Below are 14,659 nucleotides of genomic sequence, written 5' to 3'. Positions count from 1 at the left end.
TGGGCTTATTCAGATAGGATGGCACAGAGCTGAATTTACACCAAACCCATCTGTCCCCATGTTTTGCTTTTTCTTACAGCAGAAGTGAAGTTTATCACGGGTGAGGAAGTTTGGAGTGTGGTCCATGTGGTGAAATATCTATGACATGCTCGAATTTGTTGCTTGAATATAAAAAATATTTTCTAGCAACCCAAAATTCATTTGAACTCAAAAATAATCCCTTGGTGATCCTAGTTTCAAATATATGCAGTGGTTCTAAAGTTCAATATTTTCCCTAGACAAAACAATAAACATTGAAGTTATAAAATTTCCATCTTTGAAAGAATTGTGGTGCCAGAATAGTCATTATGATGCAATCCAACAACTGAATTAGATTTCTGAATGCTGAGCTGATGGAACAGAAGTGAAAAATAATAAATGGATTTACCTGCTCTTTTATACCTTTGGGTATAAGCAGCTAACAACAGTGAATTACATAAACAGAGCTGCAAAGTTTAGAGTTCTTCACAGTCAGGAATTTATTGCCTTTAATCAGATGATCTCTGAAGAGCAATTACTTTGATACATATTATGAATTTTTATTTCAGAGTAGGAAAAATGTCCAAATGGACCTACATAGCTTCTATGATTTAATCTACTAACAGGAGTTACCAGTTTTTTTACCATTGTAGCTCCTCACATTGTCCAGAGTGTCTTTTTTCTCTCATGTCTGACCATCAGTGCATCACAATTCTTAACAGACAGAAAAATGATGAGTTTTGGGAAAGGGTTTAGAAATAAAAAGTTTACTTCTCCATTTGTCACTATAACAATTCTTAAATATGATACTATAGTTGACAGACATTTTTCAATTTAAAAAAACTCGTAAAATTCAATCTGTTCTTACCTCATAAGCATTTCAGCCAAACTCTTTGCATCTAGAAGAAAATAGAAGAAATGTGAGCACAAGGGAAAATCTGTTTGATAGATGCATTATTAGCAAGTGATTTGAATCAGCCATGTGTAACACCACTGCTGTTTCTCCATGGCAAGAATAAAAGTGTCTAAAAATCCCTGCTTTTGCTGAAATTGCATTTCTGTTCCAAACAGCCCAGTTTAGTTCCTTAGTAGCACCAAAGATGATTAGAGAAATACAAGTCACCATTGACTTAAATAGAAAAAAGCTCCATAAACTTATTAGAAATAGGAACAATTTAACAAATAACAAGGATCTCAGTTCTTTCCTGCTATGGGTAGCAAATGAACAGGTGAAGGAAGAAGAAAAGGCAAGAAAATAGGAATTTTGATATCCATTTCTGGGCAAGAGCTGAAGCCAGGCTGGATGAGAAAATGCCAACATGTCATTTCCAAACCAAATTGAATTGCACAAGATCTGAGCAAGGGAGGTCTCCAAGGGGTCAATTCAGAATCCCTGAATCCCTGAGGTTGGAAAAGACCTTCAGAAGTCCCAGCTGTGCCCATCCCCACCTTGTCCCCAGCCCAGAGCACTGAGTGCCACCTCCAGGTGCCACCTGCAGGGATGGGAACTCCAAACCTCCCTGGGCAGCCAAGGTCTTTGTATGAAGAAATTCCTCCTGCTGATTAGGATGATGAAGAAATTTTTATGAAGAAATTCTTCCTGATGCCCAATCTGAACCTCCTCTGGTACAAACTTGCCTTATTGTACTCAAATATGGATATTTTTGCACTAGCAATAATTCAAAACTACTGCTGGGTATGGTCTACACATGAAACAGAGGATGGTTTATTCCCGCATGGATCAGCCCTACAAAATAAGACACTGCTGAAGGAAAAATATTCCTCCTGTTCTTGTCATTGCTGCTATTATTATTAGCAGAAATTCCTTTGGGGCTATAATTATTTCAATACTTATCAGTTCAAAAGGCACAGCTGAAGTTTGGTTTTTCAGGTAGGCTTCTGTGAAACTTTATCAACATAATACACTAATTTCTCTGGTATCACCCAGCAAAAACAGGCAGCTCTGCTTTGTTCTCCTGCAGTCTGCTGCTAAACAAACTCACTTAAAATGCTGATTCCCAAGCCCTTAAGTTTATCACACAGCAACAAAACAGCCTTTTGTGCAACCAAGTGAAGCAAATCTGAGAAGAAAGCAATTCCAAGTTCTAAGTCTTCAAACAACTCTTCTAGGGAAGTTTACATTTCTTCTTTTATCTGCTGCTTGTAAATCTACCAGCACCTGCCAAGATATTTACTGAATTTTCTTTGTTTTCTCCATCCCACCTTTTTTAGTTCTCAATCAACTCTTTGGTGTCCAAACATAACAATTCCCTTACTTGTGATCCTATTAAATATCTTGCCTTTAAAATTCCAAGGATGCAGGCAGAAACAAGGCACCACCTTAACCCATCTCTATAGCCTGTGTTGTATCAATTTTTGAAATAAATGGACAGAGGGCTCTTTTCAGTCATTAAAAAAAACTCAGCAAAACCCCTTTTATCCACTTTTATGAATTGTATTTACCTGACACAGTGCTAGCTTGCCCCTCTTAAGCATTATTCCTCACCTACCACTGGAGAAGTTGAAATTATCTGCTCCATCTAGGTCTGTTAGTTCCACTCCTTCATTTTTAACCCTCCTCCATCCCTTTCCAGCACAAAGCATGGAAGATTCCTGGCAGAGGGAAGGATGGTTCATCTGAGGTGTCTCATCTAAACCAAACTGTGCTTCATTTGGGCACTCAGAATTCCTGTTTTTCACTTGGAATGAGATTGTCTTTGCCCTTAACACTTGTAAGTGGTAGTGCTAGTAGATGACAATATTTTTGCAAATAAGACCAACACTGCTGCTCCCAAAGGAGTTTTGTTACTGACTTCCAAAAACCCAGGAAGGAACAAATTTCTTCAAAAGAACACAAAAAAGCTAAATAAACTCAACATAATAATAATAATGACACTGGTTGTAAGTAATGGGGTTTTTTTCAGCAAATTTTATGATGCTTCTTGCTGTTCTAGCAGCATGAGGATCATGAAGACACTGTGCACACATTCTCCCTCTGGCACACATAATCAGGGTGGTTTAATATGCAAATATTGTTTTCATTCAGCCAGCAGCTTTTTGAAGCAATTGCTGCCTTCCTAAGTGAAGTCTGTGTGTATTTGTGCAAGGAATTCACAACTCAAGAAAAGCAGAAGGGACAAAGTTGAAAATACTTTATCATGTTTAAATGGCAAACAATCTCCCCCACATGTTCTCAGGTGCTCTCCTGCACACAGATGATTTCCATGCTGCATCTGGGAAAAAATTCACACCAATTCATGTATCAACAGATGTTGATTCTTGGCTAAAGGGATACACAGGAGATTGTGCACCTTTAGTAAAAAATAACATGAGGTACCAACAAGACCATGTAATGTGTCTGAAGCTGAATGAGGAAGTACTGAAGAGAAAAAACTCTGTTAGCTGACTTTAAATTTGCTACTTATCCAAGCAGATTGTTCAAATGGTGAGCAGAACTGCTGGAGTTGATGGGCACACAGGTTGGGGTGGGAAGGGACAAAAACAAAGGTGGCAGGAACATAAAGGGCTCCTCTGTATCCATCAAACCAAAATCCAGAAGCCTAAAAGTAACTGAATATCACACAATCATGGAATGGTTTTGGATGGAAGAGACCCTAAAAACCATCCAGTGCCACTCCTGCCATGGCAGGGACACCTCCCACTGTCCCAGGCTGCTCCAACCTGGAATTGAACATTCCAGGGATCCAGGGGCAGCCACAGCTGCTCTGGCAATTCCATCCCAGCCCCTCCCAGGGAACAATTCCTAATTGCCAAGATCCCATCAAACCCCAGTGTGAAGCCATTCCCTGTGTGCTGTCCCTGCAGCCCTTGGGAATTGTCTCTCTCCAGGTTTCCTGCAGCTCCTTCAGGCCCTGCAAGGCCACCCTGAGCTCAGCCCAAAGCTTCTCCTGTGCAGGCTGAACAATCCCAGCTGTGCCAGCCTTTCCTCCCAGCAGAGCTGCTCCATCCCTCTGCTCATCCTGGGGCTCCTCTGGGCTCTCTGAGCAGCTCCAGCTCCTCCCTGGGCTGGGACCCCACTACATCACATCCAAAACATCAGCTCCATGACAAATGTTATTGTCACAAACCAATGACACAACATTTTAATATGCTTTTCCTTTTGATCAGCAAACTGATAATACTTTCTAAAACAAGCCAGCATCCCTGGCTGTGTCCTGTCACCTCCCAGTTTTCAGATGGTGGCAGCAGGGCTTGGGAAGGGGGCAGGGATGACAGAGGGAAAGGGATGGTCTCTGCTCCAGCCAAGCATCACTTCAGGGAAAAAGCCAGAGCCATCACTTTCCTTTGCTGGGGCAGCCACCTTTAAAATTCTTAACACACTTGGGTTTTCCCCCTGGGAAATCAGGGACAGTGATAGAGTTTTAAATTGCATCCTGCCACTCCTGAACTATCACGCTGCACTGATCCTTTCTGCTTGTGTTAAGGTGAATTGGATTTAAAAACAAAGGGAAAACCATTACAGGAGTAGCAGAGCTGGGTCAATAGCTGGGAGAAGGAGCATTTAACCATCAGGCTTCTCTTTGAGAATATCTGCTCAACTCCTGAATGGCTGCATGAACTCCAGCAGCCAAGTGACCTTTTTCTGTGGCTGGTGGAGCTGCTAAACTGGGCAAAAATCAGGACATTGCTGAGAATTCTGCTTTCTTTATAAAGGAGGAAGAAAAATGTTTAACTGTCCCTACATCCACACAAGTGGTAAAAGGGTCAGGAATAGAGAGGCTGGGATACAAATGCAGATTACAAATGCAATTGCATGCAGAGCACACTGAAAATAAACCTGCAATTCCCTCTCCTCTTTGTCAAACAGGTTCAAGAAAACCACATCTGCAGCCACAAAAACTAAGAGTTACATCTGTAACTTGCACAAATTATTTTAGAAGGTCCCACTGCAGAGATTAATTTTCTAATGCAGACTAGTGGAAATACTGAATTAGGAAAATAGAATACAGTGCCTCAAAGAAACTCCACCAGGTCATACAAACCAAGTGATAATGTGATATTTCCCTTTCAAAAATTATATGAAAGGTAATCACAACAATTACTAGAGCAAAGCATTTATTTTTTAGTTGGGACATCAGAAAAACTTGCATACATTTGTTTAAGAGAACTTTGTAAGGAGTTCTCTGGAATAGCAATACTTATTGTCAGGAAAACTTTTAGAATATGAAGTAACTTCCAGAAGAGCAGACAATTTCAATCATGGGATCAGTCTTCAAAACAAATGAGCAAAAAAAAAAAAATTCTGAATTACTAAAGTCCTATCAGTCTGATGTTGGCAATGCACAAAATAATAAAAAAAAATTGAGTGAAGCTTAATGAAATGAATTAAAAGGATAATTGAGGCCAATCAATACAGACTTGTGGTCAAGCAGCCATGTCAAACAAAGTGGATTTTTAAAATGAGATTAAAGTTTGCTGAGAATTAATGACTCTTACTGTGATATGATCAAATAACAGAAAAAGATCATATTTCTGTTTCTCTAAAACAAAGTTTTGGTAACTCAAAGTATTTTAACACAAAGTAGCATGATGCAAAAATTAACACAGCACCCATTTTACATGGATTCAAACATATTCAGACCCCAATTTGAAGCAGAGAATCATTATTCAGTATTTTTTGTCTGGGACATTTATCAGTGGTATGGAGTAAATAATGTCTGATAAAAGTTTGAAAATGACACAAGAATTTGGTAGCTAAAATATAAGGAAAATGCCAGATCACTAAGAAAATAATCTGGATCATAAAGCCATACATCAAGATCACAAACCAGGGCTGTACAACAGGGAATATTTTCCTGTTGCAGAGCAATCAGAGAACTGGCAAATGATCTCAATGGATAAAATGTAAATGAAGGGAAAACTACAGAGTAAATTAAAATATATTAATCTGTTTCATTTGCCAATTAAAGCATTGAGAAATGACTTGGTTACCACCATGTGGAAAGAATATCCTTGGATGCTGAAAATGATGCAAAAAAAGAACTTCTGTACTGTAGAGAAGAAGACAGGGCCAGATGGGATGTCGAGCTGCAGTGTGACAAATTCAGCCAAGTGAGACACAACTTTTACAGAAATGCTAGTTAAATACTGATTTCTTTTATCAAAAGTACTGATGACATCTTTTCTACTGCCTGTGTTTAAGTGAAGCTCTGATATTTTTCTAAATTGCTCATTTCTGAGAGGAAATAGTTCAGAGAAATTTTGTGTTTATGCAAAAGCCACCCTGGTCAGTGATCATCAGCCTTCCTCAAGGGACTGTAACTCAGGCTTCTATGAGTACTTGTAAATTAACCATGAAAAAATAATGTGCACAGACATCATTTTCTAGAGCCAAAGGGCTTGAGGTGTCCTGCTCATTACTGGATGGAATTTCACAGGATTTCTAAGAATATGAGATATCACTTTCTTTTTCTTCATCACATTTTTTAAATGAAAAAAAAAAACCAAAACTGAAAAGGTAAATGGTTTATAATGTTTTGAAGAAGTGATTATACAAGCCAAAGCATCCAGATGTCTTGATTTCCAAGGCTGTGTATGAACCATAAAGTTGGTTGTCCTCCTTTACGTCTTTTTTTTTTTCCTAACTCCAAAATATTGTTACAAAGGACAAAATTAGACACAAAAGAGAGATAAGTAGGAAGGTCAGAAGGAAAACATAGGGTTGGCCCTGGTTTTAAGAGGTACCATGATGAGATTTTGGTTAAAATACAAATAACTAATCAATTTAGTGGCTCCTGGAAGAGGTCAGGCTTATTTTTTGTAGATGATAAATTATTTTACTATTAATTCAGATTTGGATTTGAAAGTTTTTTTTTTCCCTAATACCTTCAGGGAATACCTTCCCAAAATACATTTTGCCAGTGCAAAAGCTGTAGTGTCAGACTGCAAGGGTCAAAAACTTGGCTGTGGCTCAGCCAGGGGTTTTTTCCTAGAAAAATGACAAAGCTGAATGAATTCACAGATCTAAATCTTATTCACATAACAAACAATTGAATTTGAATAAGGATTAGAGGAAAATACAGATCAGCTGCAATGAAAGGTCAGTGAACAATGAAGTGTTGTATAAGTTCTATTATAAAAAATCATGGGGAAAATGTGGTAACAAATCGAAGAATATCTGGTTGTGTGATCTATTCTACTAACATCTGGCTACTTTTGTTTTACAATTTGGAAATCATGGTTAGCATCTGCTGGAAACTGAGATTCCCTTGTCTTCAGAACATCTGATTTCATCCTTCAAAAATAATTCACTTCTAGGTCATTGAGAGAAACAACCAAACAACATGCAAAATAATAACAATGGATATATTACTAATTTTGTTTTTAGAAACTTTTGACCCAATGAAAAAGAAGGAATTTCTCTAGAAAACACACCCACTCTGTTCTGTGTTGCAGGAAAATGATCCCAGCTGGGGATTGCACACTTTTGTCACGTGCAGCCCCACTCCTATTTTCATGTTCAGGTAGAGAGAAGTTCCACAGACACCACCTTACCTCTCAGCCTCTTCAGCCTCTGCTCCCTCCTCCTCCTCCTCACGATCAGCAGCATCACAAAGAGCAGCAAGACCCCGACCAGGATACAGGAGATGGTCACCAGCATCTTCAGCCCTTCGTTGGTCCCCAGCCCTTCCTCACTTTGCACCACTGACTTGATGAGAGGAGGGATTGTACCTGGAAGCAGGGACATGGCATTAGAGGCCTATCAATGAGGACAAAAATTGACTTCTCAGGGAATAAGGCACCTTGTTGCTCCAGCTGCAGGCAGAACACCCACCAGGATTTTTCTGTTTGGGGTGGAGGTTACATTTGTGTGTCTATGAACATATAACCAGGCTCCTGGTAATGAGGGATTGCAGAGAGAGAGATTATCACAAATCCAGAGGAACTGCATTCATTGATTAAGGAAAACTATGTCTGATATGCAGTCAAATACTATGATGAATTTTCAGTCCTATTAAATTATTAAAAAGCTGTAAGAGACCTCAGAATTCCTCCCTATGTTTATTATTCCTTACTATGGGAAATAGCACCACTGTGACATTTCTGCTGGGCTTTTCTCTGCAAGGAACTCATTTGGCAAAGCTCATTTTGTGCCACATACATCAGATTAATCCTTTGCACAGAAACATCCTGCTATCCATTCTGAGGGTGCAGCAGTGATAGTGATCTGAAATTCAGACAGCCAACCTGATATTAATCTGCTAAAGACTGTCTGACATTATACTCATCAGTAAAACAGGAGAGTAATGCTGGATGGAAACAATCAAATTTTGAGAGGGAAACAGGGGAAATGAATCTACCAACTACTGGCAGGCAGCTCTCTTTTTCATTCTGGGACATATTTGCATTTTGAATATACCTGGCTTCCTGGTGATATATAATACTTGAACTTTTCAATTCTTTTCTTCTTTACCTCTAAGGGACGTGAGAAGAATGCAGCACCTTCTGTGCAAGGCTGTTTAGTCATGGAAGACTTCTCACTCATTTCCTGATTACTATTAAACTGCTGAATGCAACCACAAATGAGGCTATAAAATGCAGATTTGCTAGAAATGCGTAGAAACACGTAAGTATTGTGAACTGTGATGACTTTGGATGGAAGCTATTAAATTTTAACCAGCTACTGAAACACAAAGTGGTTACTTACTTGCTAAAAGGAAAGGAGGGTGAGGGAGAAAAACAGGCACATCTTTTTTTTACATTTTAATTGCTGCATTAAGTGATATAGTTGTATCTCATTATGTGCTATACAGCATCAGAATAAAAACTGAGATCTGATGCAGTACAATGTGAGTGCCATAACCACAGTGAAAATGTAGAATCCTAAGTCCTGGTTTTTTTCAGAAGAGCTATTTCAGCTGCATATAAAGAGAAGAGCAGCTCCCTAAAGGGACAAAGATAAAAAGAAAAGCTACAACCATCCAAACCTATATTAGGTACTTTGGAAAATTTGTTTTCTTACAATTGCATTTGGAATATTTTTTCTAATGTTCCATTGCAGTTCTTCCCCATAATTTTCTTTTTTTCTTTTCTTGTAATTTTCTATTTCTTGAACACACAGCAGGATATTTTCATCTTGCCCTGAGACGCAGATTTTGCACTACTTTAAAGGCAAATAAAATTATTAGATGAAGAAATGGAAAGAACTTCAAGCTCCTGGAGGTAACACTAATAACTGTCTCTAAATCCTCCTACACCCTCCTGGATACTAAAGGGCCAAAGTTTTCTCTGAATTACAGTCACAGAGACCATTACATTCCAGATTGCCTAAAATGATGCCTTGCTTTCCTTATTACTTTGATGAAAATCAAATGATGAGTGGCCTTTATTTCACCTGAACCTGAAGTGTTTGGATATGTGATTATCATTATCCACACCTCTCTCTAGGCAAATGTAAACCTCATAGCATTATAAACAGGCAGTTGGAGCTTAATTAAAAAATCATTCTGCATGTTTTCACATCACCCATTTGTTGTTTTTCAGCAACTGCATTAGAAATTATCAAAAATTAATCCTGCTGTCCATTGAGAAAACACCATTTCAACATTTGCTGTCATTCTAGGTGCTTGCTGGGAGTAGAATGGTCCAAGCTTTTTTTTTTCAGGACTCAGTCCCAGACAAATGGGGAGGGTTTGTTTTGTTTTCCAGGTCGGTTCACCATCACCCTTTGTTAGCCTAATTGGAGCCTCACAGAAGCTGTAACCTGAATATCTCTGACCCCTTTTTCCCCTTGGTTGCAGCATCTCCCAGTTCATTCTGTGAATTGAGGAGTGTTCTCCTGTGTCCTTCACAGCAGGGAGTGCCTGGGTGGGTGAGAATCAATTAGCAGAGTTTAGAGCTGATCTGATTTAATGCCAGGGCTAGCGAGTAGCTGATCCCTGAGCCAGGAAGCTCCTTTGCAGCTCTCCACAACTGCAGCTGCACAGGGCTAAAAATATCTCTTTATGGATTGTGTGCTTCTGAAAAAAAAAAACAAGGGGCAGGGAGGTCAGCAAACCTGTAAGCTGGAAATCGTTACTGAAATGCCCACAAACAGAGAGCAAAAAGCTGCACGTAGGTTTGTCATTAACCTTCTGACCTAATTCAGCATGGAGAGATGAGAGGGCAAGGATGCTGAGCCATGATATTCCTCAGGAGCTCTCCCACACAGCAAAGTGACCCAAACCCACGTAACTCTGGGATTTCTGCACACTTTACAAAGGCTTTATCTTAAGGCTGCTAAAGCTTCTAAGCTTGTTCTTAGCATTTGGCATCCCAGGACTTCCATACTCTGTATTATCTAATCTTCAAAGTGCTGCTCTTGTATCTGCTTTATCTGAAGGGCAGCTGTGACCCCTGGAAGCTGGAAGAGGCTAATCTCACATCACAGGGTGAATCAAAGGTAGAGGCAGAGACAACACTCAAAAGTGGATCTGGCCCAGGAGTTTCTGCAAACAAAATATTCCCTGTCTAAGGAAGTAAAAATTTCTGCATCGAATACTGGTAAGAATGATAATCATCATCATCATCATCATCACCAGTTTATAATTTCAGTTCTGAGTCAAACATAGCAGATCTAGAAAATCTGAAAACAGAAATCTGCTTTTCCATCCATGTTTTCCTCTCATAACCTCAGGGTCAGTGTTTGAGCTTGCTCTGCCTCTCTAAGGCAAAATACAATCCTGGCGAAGCACGCTTCACAAATAAAACCAGCAATATCACAAATGGGAAATTTTCTAGCTGACCAGAAGCAATGGCCCAGGAAATTTAATGCTGCAAATATTTTTTACTGTTTCATTTTTGTCCCTTTTAAAGATGCTACAGAGCAACATAAAAAATCAAAGGGTGTGCAGGTCACAATGTGTGACACCAGGGTAAGTATCACCACTCAATCAAAGAGCAGAGCCTGACAACATTCAGATCAGAACTGTAAGAATAGTTTTGATTTGAGTGCTGTAAGTGGAAATTTAAGGCTCTGGACCTGCATTTTGATATAAATCCACTTAAGGTGTGGCTTAAGATTGTTTGCCCCAATCAAATAAATGTGCTGATAACAGAACAACTGCAAGTGGAATGCTGCCTGTGGAAAGATATTGGGAAAAAACAGAAACAGGATAGGCTAGGCAAAATGACAAGAAATTAACTCATAATACTTGAAAGAGTTATTATTGACAACAGCTACACTTTTCAATACAACAAGTCCTTCATCTGCCTGGAAAGAACTGGAACATTTGTGCAGTGACTGCTTAGATCCTGGTTTCCTGTGGGCCTCTGGAGTGCTGAGGCAAGATCTTTCTCTTAATTTTCCAGATTGTCTGAAATAACACGAGGACTTGTGTGGCAGCTTAAAAATGGTATTTTTCCAAAGGGTGAGGGCATGTGTGATTAATTATCTTCAAGAACTGCTGAGTACCCAGCACAAAGGCTGGTACAGCAGTGGAGGATGTGTCAGGTTTAAACCCTGCCTAAGTCACATCCCACATTTCCGCCTGGGAATGACCCCTGGGCTGTACATGAGTGGTGATGATCATGTGGAGGCTGTGCTACCAACACAGAACTATAAACAATTGCCAATTTGGTGCTGTCAGAACCACCAGCTCGTTTGAACTGGCTCACCAGTGCTGTAGCTTGATTTAACACTACAGATGTTGCCAAGCACAACATCCCTGGCAACACAGCACGATTTTCCACTGGATGTCTCCAGAAAAGCTCTGGCAATTCCCACTGGAGCAATTTGAGAGCCATCTGTGCTGCCTTTTTGCCAGGAATGCAGCTCCCCACTGCAGAGCCACCAGGAGCACACATGTGCCACCATCCCTCTCAATCAGCCTGGCAGGACCTGGCTGCAGTGAGTGACAAACTGGCACATCTGCTCCTGCCCTCGTGCCCTGGGTTTTGCAGGGTGGGCAGTAAACCCTGGCAGAAGGGTGGGATGTAACAACTCTCTCATGGTCTGTGTCCTGCTGCTGGGCATGACAGAGCCATCTGTCACGGCCATTAGCTCCCTGTCCCCTGTCTGTAAACAGGGATGACTGCACTGCCATTGCTCTGCCCTTGGAGGATGTTATCCAGAGGCTTTCCCAGAGGAAAACCTGCTTGGCTGCTCCAGTGTGTCCTGTAATGGGTTTTGGGCTGTGTCACAGGGAACAGCACTGAGGCCAGACATCCCCGTGAATGGCTGCAGGAACAAATTCCATGGCAAACTAAAATTTCATGGAAAAGATGCATGAAACACTAGGAAAGGCCCCTGGTACCACTGGAACTAATGACTTTTAATGTCCTATGATTATGGCTGATTGACTTTGGAGTTTCTCTGAAGTGAGGACAAATAAACAATTCCTCTTTTCTGCCTGGCAGCCTACTGCCAGGAAATCAGGAGCTATTTTACATCTCTGAGACTTTAACCTCTCTGCCAGCATGGCTGGCAGATTCAAAATGGGGTTTATGAGGGGGAAAAGTGGAAGATGAGCAAAAAGAAAAAAAAATCACATATGAAACTCAAGTAAAACAGTATCTGAGGCGTAAATGAAATACTTACTGCCATCATAATTGAGCGTGGCAAATTTGGCTTGTTTCTCTGCACAGCCAGCACTGTTGCACACTCTCATCTGCAGCTCGTACCAGGTGGCCTCCTGGAGGTCATAGAGGATGTAGGACTTGGACAGGGATGTCCTCTGGGCCGTTGTCCAGACCGTGGTGCCGAAGGGCCGGTACTCCAGGGTGAAGGAGGTGATGGGGCAGCCGCCGTCGTTCCAGCCGATCAGGTTCAGCCTCACCCGTGTGGTGTTGATGCTGGCAAAGAGTTCTTGCTCCTTGGAAAACTGGGGCTCTAGAGGCAGTGGGATGTTCCAGACAGAATGCTTAAATATTGCAGATGAAACATCTCAAAATATAAACTTTAGAGAATAGTTTCTAGGGCAATGTTGACTCTAGCTTAATCTCAGTGTCTATATATTCAATTTACCCTCCTCCTCCTTTTTTTTCCCCACTTTGTGCCAGACTCACAAACCCAGATTTTCAAGTCAATATGTGGGAAAAAAAATCCAAATATCTATTCAAAAAATTTGGTTTGTTTTGCCTTGCAGAACTTCACGCAAACTTTTCCTTTATTTTTGACACTTATCCAGCTCAGAGGATGCTGCTTGCACACTCCTGCAACACTGACTTGGTGCAGAAATCAGACATTGGCTCCATTTCCTTTATAGATAAAATCCTTCAACATCCAGACAAATAACCCCCTGAATTTTTATAAGAAGAGACAATTTCCTCATGGCAATGAAATAGTTGGAATTGCTATAATCTGTGAGAGTGGAGACACCCTCTTACCAAATATCTGCCAACCCACCTTAGAAAAAAATTATTAGAGAAAAAAGGACAGAACAGTCTTTTTTTTTGTCCCAGCCATGGACAGAGCTGTAAATGTTTCCAAAACCAGTAATATTTAAATATCCAAGCCTGTTTCCTCACCAAACCAAGGTCTCCAGCAGAAGGCAGGAGCTTTGGAGGGTGAAGGGGAAGGAACCAACGCACCTTTGCCGAGCGTCTTGGCCTCGATGATCTCGCTGATGCGCCCCGGCCCCACCCCGTTCTGAGCAGTCAGGGTGAACTTGTACCAGGTGCCACATTTCAGGGTTTCCAGCCTGTAGGATCTCTCACTGGGGCTGATGGGGAAGCTGCCCCACTGCTCACTGTTATCCTCTGAGTACTGCAGAATATAACCTGGAGGGAAAGCGCGGATGGCAACGGTATCACAAATCCTTCAGGTTAACCCAAGAAGGAATTTTAAAGACCTAATAAAACTGAAATTAAAAAATCCCATGTTCAGGGAAGCATACAGCTTTCCCCTGACTGAAAGACACCAGGCAATGCATTTTGTCCACCCTGATAACAGCTAAAATACAATTTTTTATGATGGCTTCAAGGGGAAAAGAAAAGGATGGATATTTCTAAGGACCCTTCAATCAGCAACAACCAGATGATGAACCTGGACCCTCCAAAATGAGTGGTTAGAGATTACACATATGGAAAATCAGATAGAGCAACTGTCATAACAGCTGAGGAGAGAGTGATTGAATGTGTGAACAAACCACCACAAAGACAAACTGCAATTTACTGAAAGCTGTTATCACCATGATAGTGCACATTAAGGGTTGACAGCAATACAGATTGGGTTGTTTTTCTTTTTTCTTCTCTCTTTTTTTTTCCCATTCATAATTGCATACTAATCCTATCAACATTTGATAATTCAGTAAGAAGCAGCAATTAACCTGAATTACATTACCTCGGATAGAACTGCCACCATTGTCTCCAGGTATCCAGGAAAGAGTGATAGAGGAAGATGTAGTTTTGGATACAGTGAGTCTTGGCTGGTCTGGTGGAACTAGATGGGAAATGGTTAGAAATAGAAAATGCAATCAAATGGTTTGACACCATCTTAATCACTTCTAACAGTCATTTATCAAATAGCTGTTTTGAGTTGCAAAAAATGCAAATGATTTCTGTCAAAGTGTCTGTTTAGCTGACATCCTTGGTAAAGACAAGAATAGACAAGCTCTCATTTTTAAAATTTAATTTTATGCACAATTTTGTCTTTCAATTCTTAACCTTTGTTTTTCTCTGAATTTTTTGCATCTGTCCTGTT

The 14,659-nt window shown here is 40.4% G+C and overlaps 1 protein-coding gene across 1 annotated transcript in view; it reads right to left on the bottom strand.

The window, feature by feature from the left end:
- LOC117010994 (Down syndrome cell adhesion molecule homolog) overlaps positions 1-14,659 on the bottom strand; it is a 114,350-nt gene that overhangs the window by 35,222 nt on the left and 64,469 nt on the right. Inside the window, exons 13-17 of the mRNA XM_033086197.2 lie at positions 14,300-14,398; positions 13,549-13,737; positions 12,557-12,847; positions 7,534-7,710; positions 887-917 (exon numbers count right to left, since the gene is read on the bottom strand). Of these exons, the coding sequence (XP_032942088.2) occupies positions 887-917; positions 7,534-7,710; positions 12,557-12,847; positions 13,549-13,737; positions 14,300-14,398 (787 nt within the window). The remainder of the gene's footprint in view (positions 1-886; positions 918-7,533; positions 7,711-12,556; positions 12,848-13,548; positions 13,738-14,299; positions 14,399-14,659) is intronic.

The sequence above is a fragment of the Catharus ustulatus genome, chromosome 2, assembly GCF_009819885.2.
Source record: "Catharus ustulatus isolate bCatUst1 chromosome 2, bCatUst1.pri.v2, whole genome shotgun sequence".
Lineage (NCBI taxonomy): Eukaryota > Metazoa > Chordata > Aves > Passeriformes > Turdidae > Catharus > Catharus ustulatus.
This window is presented reverse-complemented; position numbering and strand designations above follow the sequence as displayed.